Source organism: Myotis davidii, unplaced genomic scaffold (assembly GCF_000327345.1).
Source record: "Myotis davidii unplaced genomic scaffold, ASM32734v1 scaffold148, whole genome shotgun sequence".
NCBI lineage: Eukaryota > Metazoa > Chordata > Mammalia > Chiroptera > Vespertilionidae > Myotis > Myotis davidii.
This window is the reverse complement of record NW_006299479.1, coordinates 3,535,624-3,542,790: the sequence shown is the minus strand read 5'-3', so window position 1 is coordinate 3,542,790 and position 7,167 is coordinate 3,535,624. Positions and strand designations below refer to the sequence as shown.

Below are 7,167 nucleotides of genomic sequence, written 5' to 3'. Positions count from 1 at the left end.
AAAAAAGACCATACCCTTTTATGTAATGATGTTTACTTTGAATTTATATTCGTTCACACAAACACTCCATCCATGCTTTTGTTCCGGCCCTCCGGTCCAGTTTAAGAACCCATTGTGGCCCTCGAGTCAAAAAGTTTGCCCACCCCTGGGCTAGGGCAAGGTCTCCATTCTCAATTCAATCCCTACATGGCTACCTGATTCCCTGGCTAGGTAGGGCCATCATAACTGCACTCACACCAAATTGTCTCTCGAATCTTAGTGTCCACAAACTGAAATGCCCTTAAAATTTTTCCTTGAGGCTTTATCCCTACCTAGGATCCCTCGGGGAGGTTGCAATAGTTACTATGGTTGCAACAGATGAGCTCTGTCCTCTTCTCAAAACCCAAGAAGTTGACGTCCTCACAGTTGGTCATGCATGACAGGATCGAATAATAGTATATACTCTGCCCTGAGGAGGTGCAAGAGAGGGAACGCCACTGTAATGCCTATGTTTCCTGCCACCGTATTCCTAGGACCCACCTCTCTTCAGAGCCTCACTGATTTTTCCCTGAGCCCAGATGAGCCACAAAGCTGAGTCTACTAACTACTGACCCAGATCATGGCTCTCATTCCCTAACCAATAAGGCACATCAGCTGCTTCTTCGCTCACTGCTGTCTTCAGGAAAACCAATAATGGACGTGTCTAGGTGCCCCAGGGGCATTTGCCATCCCCTCTAAAGGACCACCCCTTCCTTCCCCAGCCCATTCTCTCACACCCTCTGAGTGAGGGCAAAAGAACAGCGAGTGTCCAAGCGGGGGGAGGTAGGTCTTTCTTAGTCACACTGCACCCCACACTACCTTTTTTTGTGAGGATGTAAACGTTCTCGATGGCACAGGACTGCTGGAACTTCAGGTTGCAGGAGTCCATGGTGTCATAGCATAACCCAAGGTGAAATTTCTTACATTTATAACATAGTACGGAAGGCTCTGCCAGACACAGGAAGAGGTGCTTAAACAGAATGTACTCAGCAGAGGGTTCTCCAGGCTGGGGGGCTTCTCTACAGGAATGTACTGTTGCCTCATGGCTCCTACTCCTCCTCAGGCCATCGAATCCTTCAATAATCTCCGTGGAAGCGAACATGTACAGACATACATCAAATGTTGCGTATGATTCCAAAAGGTCAGAGTCCCCAGAAAATTTATCTATGCACCCACCCCAAAGATTTAGCCCCTTGTCAAGTCAAAATCTAGATGGCTTTTGTCCAGTAAGGAGGAAAAGGGAGTAACCAAGGGGATTTTAGTCTCCTTATGGAAAGGAATAGACTAAATTGGTCTGGAATGGACTAAATTGTCCTGGGAGAAGAGAAAAATCCTAGGACTCTATAATAAGAATGTTTTCTAGCCCTCTCTGCAGATGGAGGGGAGGTTTACTTCTAAACACGTCACAAAAGACCCGTTTACCAAGGACTTTGGACTAGGCACGGTCGTACCTATGAGATACCTCTGAAGAGCACCTGTGAAAAGAAGGAAAGTATTCCTTGAAATAATTTCACATAAATCTGCCCAAGTCCCAAAGCCAATTCTGGAAATTTCTCCTCCCCCACTGTCTGCCCATCTCCTAAGCAACAACCAGCTGCCCCTCTGTCTCCAGGACTTACCATTATTGGTGCAGATCAGAGAGACCAGGCCCAGCAAAAACAGAGCGAACATCCTTCGGCTTGGGTCGTGTGCACTTTCCTGAGGAACCTGCTGGTTAATCTCCTCCAGTGATCTGTCCTGGGGCACTTCTTCTAAATTATAGAATCATCAAAATTCCGGGACAGACAGTACCTCGATGTTCCCAGAACAAAACCACCCACCGGAGTCTCACTACCCCTAAGGCATCTAGTTTAAAATTCTCTTCAACAATGAGCCAACATCTATAATAATAAAAGCATAATATGCTAATTAGACCGGATAGCTGAACGACTTTCCGGACAAAGCTGTGACGAATTTCGTGCATCGGGCCTCTAGTATACATTGAGCTATGCAATAAAGTCAAATTTCCCTTTCACATTTTAACCTTTCAAATATATCAAGACAGGATTTGGACATCTTAGTTCCTTTTAGCTATTTTCACTAACCTAGTTGCTCTCTTTAGAATAATCGCAGAACTTTTTTTGTCTCACCTAATAAGCTCAGGATTCCAGGTGTGGTCTGAATGTGGGGGAGCATTGGGGTGCCCCTACTGTGGTGTAGGGCAGGGAGAGATCAGGGAAAAGGTAAGCTGAGGTGAAATTTGTCTGGTTTACTTTCAGGTGATTGATTGATTTTGTAATTAAATAACTACAAAATACAGACCAAATGACAATATCACAGGAAGAGAAGATCAGCGAACTAGGACACAAGTTAGTGGTCTCACAGACACTAAAGCCTTGTTTTAGGGACCACAGGTACATCAAGCAAGGCTGTTTATGAGGGCTGAGATGAGGGACACTCCAATTTGACTGTCTAACCAGGGAAGGTTTCCCTGAAACAGAAGTGGTTGGACAGGACTTTTCGGGCTATCAATGTGCTAGCTAAAATAGGTAAGTAGGGCCCTGGCTGATGTGGCTCAGTTGGTTGGGTGTGGTCCCATGCACCAAAAGGTCTCCAGATCGATTCCAGACAGGGCACATGCCTGGGCTGTGGTCTCAATCCCCTGTAGGGGGCATACAGGAGGCAGCCGATGGATGTTTCTCTCTCACATTGATGTTTCTCTCTCTCACTAAAATCAATCAAAACTTTTTTTTTTTGAAGAAGTGAGTAGGGACAGGCACCCAAAAGAACAGCATATGTCAAAGTACAGAGCTGGCAAAAGACCTGACACACTGTGGTGGGTTGCAGTGATATGGGTAAGCAGGAAACCAGGGCACAAAGGTGCATGTTGTTGGAGGTGATGGCATGTGGTAAAAAAAAAAAGGGGGGACCCTGCACTGGTCTTACTGCTGACTTCACTGTGTCCTAATCGTGTAGGATGGAATTTCTCACCACCTGACTGCACGTATCTATTTGGGGACTTGCTTGACTCCTCTACTAGAACAAAGCTAGGGCTTGGTTTTGTTTACCATGGCACTCCCAGCATCCGGAAGCTCCCCACATAGGAGACACCCTATAAATACTGTATTTGTGGAACAAGTGAATAATCATTTTTCCACATCCTCTCATGCATCCTTCCAGCCCATTTTTCATGTAGCAACCAGGTTATCAGATTGATTTTGGGAGAACTAAAATAAGGATGTAAAAATGAAGCTCTTTCTACAGTCCAGCTAGAGTCCTGAGAGAGTTGGCGGCATGCATTTTGACACTTCAAAGTGAAGCGTTGTGCTGCTTAGGAAGTTTACAAAGGCAATCATGAAAACCAGTTGGACTGTCCTGGGCCTTTTGGCCATCTTGGTTTTGGTATGGTGTCACAATTATGAACATGCCAAATATTATTATACCATACAGTCTATAAATTAGTGCAGTTTTTGGAGGTCAATTATAACTCAATAAAGCTATGATAAAAATTTAAAAATAAAATGTATTTTTACATCCTCAGTGAAGAACAGATAGACGTTGTGTGCCTCTAAATATGATACAAAGAAGAATACAATAGCACCCATGCAATACTTCAGCCCAGAATGGACCATCTAAATCTAACCGTGAGGGATTATCAAACACCCCCCAAATGAATGATGAATGCTGCATTTTAAAAGAGGGAGGACTGATACATATATATATCACATCATGAAAGACAAGGACAGGCTGTAGAAAGGAAGCTTCCAGTTTAAAGGAAGCTGAAGAGACAAGACAGCCCAGCTGGTGTGGCTCAGTGGTTGAGCGTCGACCTATGTACCAGGAACTCAAGGTTCAATTCCCGGTCAGGGCACATGCCTAGGTTGTGGGCTCGATCCCCAGTAGGGGATCCCCAAGCAGGAGGCAGCTGATCAATGATTCTCTCTCATCATTGATGTTTCTATTTCTCTCTCTCCCACTCCCTTCCTCTCTGAAATCAATAAAAGCATATTTAAAAAGAAGAAACAAAAGAAACGTGCCAACGTTTTCAAACCGAGCTTTCTTTTTAGAAACTCAGATTAGGAGGTTGCTCATCTGTGGTATCACCAAGATCTCAGCCCCCATCCTGATGCCAAGGGGGACCATGAACACAAGGACACGATGTTCTGCTTTCATCTCCCCAGGGCAGGGCGAACGGCATGTATGCTGAGGGGCAGCTTCTTCGCACGGGAGTGCATTCATCTGGGCGCTGTGCCCCACTGACTCTGTCAGTTATGGAGACTGGAATCAGGTGAGATGGACACTTCACCCGTTCACTTCCGCCCTCAGTCACCATATGTTCAGCTCACCGCCGTGTGCGAAGCAGGGTGCTAGGTCAAAATAACAGCATAGGTACCCATCCTCATGACGTGCGTCATAGAGCCATAGGATGTTAACGTTGTAAATGATCCTAAAAACGCTCGAAATCCCACTTCATAGATAAGTGGCTCGGTTGAGACACCAGGAGTTGCATTGCCGTCAGACACAGGTCTCCGGACTCCGAGGAAAATGCTATTTCTATTACTACATCGCCTCTCCTAAGAGGTTCTAATACCTATTCTCCCCTACTCCATGCTAACTGGAGAACAACATTGTTTTTAAGAGGAACTGTGATGGATGAGTTACTGTGGGAGATTGCAGAGCGGGTCAAAGGATCCCAGTGCCTGGGTGGAATTGCAAAATTCCATAATCCCCCCCTGGAAATAATCCAGCAGAAAAGAGATTCAAAACTCAATGAGCCTTTCAGAAAGCATCTGCCATAGGGAGCCTTGAAGGAAGAAGAATAGAAACTGTGTAAACACTTCCTTGGCTATGGTTCTAGTCCAGCGGTTCTCAACCTGTGGGTCGCAACCCCTTTGGGGGTCGAAGGACCCTTTCACAGGGGTCGCCTAAGACCATCGGAAAACACATATATAATTACATATTGTTTTTGTGATTAATCACTATGCTTTAATTGTGTTCAATTTGTAACAATGAAATTGGGGGTCACCACAACATGAGGAACTGTATGAAAGGGTCGCGGCCTTAGGAAGGTTGAGAACCACTGTTCTAGAGTCATTGTCTTTAAACAGACAAAGCAGAGAAAACAAGTAACAAAAGAAATGCCCTGATCACCTTATAGACCCAAGCACCAAAGGCTCATGGGTTTGCCTTCTTGCTAATCCTTTGGGAAAGTCCTGAAACATTCCATCCAGTTTGTAACATCCTCACCAGAAATAAGGCAGAGTGGAGAAAAGACTTCACAGTCTTTCTCTCCATTCTAGAATCAATTTTTTTTTTCCAGACCCAATTCCGTCATATCGAAAGCCTATCTGACTCTCGTCCCAAGCAAGGATGATTGTAAATTTGGGGGCATTTGAACTCAGACCTTATTTCATGCAATCTATGCCTGATGTCTCAAAATGTCAGACTCGATACGTTTTATTGGACATATTGTTCCCACAACTAAAGAGCATGTCAATGAATTAGTTCAGTATGAAAGATTCTTGGGATCTCTAGCCAAAGTCCCATCAGCTCACTGACTGACAGGCTTAGCTTGAGAATGTCAGGGCTGGCCATCGTTTTCCACTGCTTGAACCCTGGTTAACCTTAACGGAGTTAACTTTCTTTCTTTTTTAAAATATATTTTATTGATTTTTTTTTTCCAGAGAGGAAGGGAGAGGGCTAGAGAGTTAGAAACATCAATGAGAGAGAAACATCGATCAGCTGCCTCCTGCACACTTCCTACCAGGGATGTGCCCGCAACCAAGGTACATGCCCTTGACCGGAATCAAACCTGGGACCTTTCAGTCTGCAGGTCGACGCTCTATCCACTGAGCCAAACCGGTTAGGGCAACTGAGTTAACTTTCATAAAGATAGATTCCTACATCATGGACAAAACTGGCCAGATTCACAGTATACGTTTGCTTAAGTTCAAGTTGTAGCATTCTAGGGGGCATTTCACAGCCTTACAAATTTCACAGTCCCTGGCCAGAGAGCATGGATTTCTGAGAAGGTGAAGGAATTCCGGGCTGAGAATCACAAGTTCTAAGTTGAAGACCCAATTTGGTCATAGATGATACATCTTTTCATCTGATGTTCCTGTTTTTCACCTGCAAGGTAAGAAACTAAGTGAGCTCGTCTGAGTTATTCATGCCTCTGCTCGCATACCTGGAAGTGTGTCTGGCACATAAAGCGCTCAGAAAATGTTTGTTGAATGTATGAATAAATCTCCAAGAGGCGGGGAATCGAGAGACCAGATATGGTCTCTAACCTAGAAAGTCTTGCTTTGAGGGCTGGCACTATCAGTCACTAGATATGTGGCCTTGGGTCAGATACTACTAACCTTGGCTCAGTTTCTTCCTGTGGGAAATCAGAACAAGGGTTATAACATTATAACTATAATGCTAATAATAATGACAATGATGGTTATATGAAAAAACAAAGTTGGTTTAGTGGAAACCCCAGCACTTATCCATGATCATTATTCTTTGCTGTGGGGTGGAGAAAAATGAAGTTGAGCTCCCCATGGAAACCTTGTGTGATTGGTTCCCTTCTGCATGAATGATCCCTTGCCCTGAGATGACGGAAGTTTCCTCCCTGCAGCCTGGGGACCTGGCCTGGCAGGCCCTGGCTTCTTTCCTCCCGCGTCAGGATGGACAAACACTTCTTGTTGGTCTTCTCCCTCTTCTGCTGCATTGCGGGTGAGTCACACATCTGAGGAGTGGGCTCCAGAGATGGGACTTAGGAAGCCACCCACCTCTGTGACAGATCTCCACGCAGGGCTGAGCCTTGAGCTTATTTACGAAGGAGAGGAGCTTAGCCTTCAAAACTCCCTTTGCTTCCAAGTTTCTGAGCATTTCTTTTTTAAAAATAGAGTTTTTAATTGATTTCAGAGAGAGAGAGAGTCAGAGAGAGAGAGAGAGATAGAAACATCAATGATGAGAGGGAATCATTCATTGATCAGCTGCCTCCTGCACATCCCCCGCTGGGGACTGAGTCTGCAACCCCGGGCATGTGCCCTGATCAGGAATCAAACCGTGACCTCCTGGTTCATAGGTCGACGCTCAACCCCTGAGCCATGCCGGCCGGGCATAACTTTCTGAGCTTTTCAACGTTCTGCCATTCCCCATCAGGGGCTCAACTCAATGTCT

The 7,167-nt window shown here is 45.2% G+C and overlaps 1 protein-coding gene across 1 annotated transcript in view; it reads left to right on the top strand.

Moving 5' to 3' along the window:
• The first annotated feature begins 6,668 nt into the window (after nucleotides 1-6,668).
• Nucleotides 6,669-7,167, top strand: part of PATE3 (prostate and testis expressed 3) — a 2,752-nt gene continuing 2,253 nt past the window's right edge. Inside the window, exon 1 of the mRNA XM_006775098.1 lies at nucleotides 6,669-6,717. Coding sequence (XP_006775161.1) covers nucleotides 6,669-6,717 — 49 coding nt within the window. The remainder of the gene's footprint in view (nucleotides 6,718-7,167) is intronic.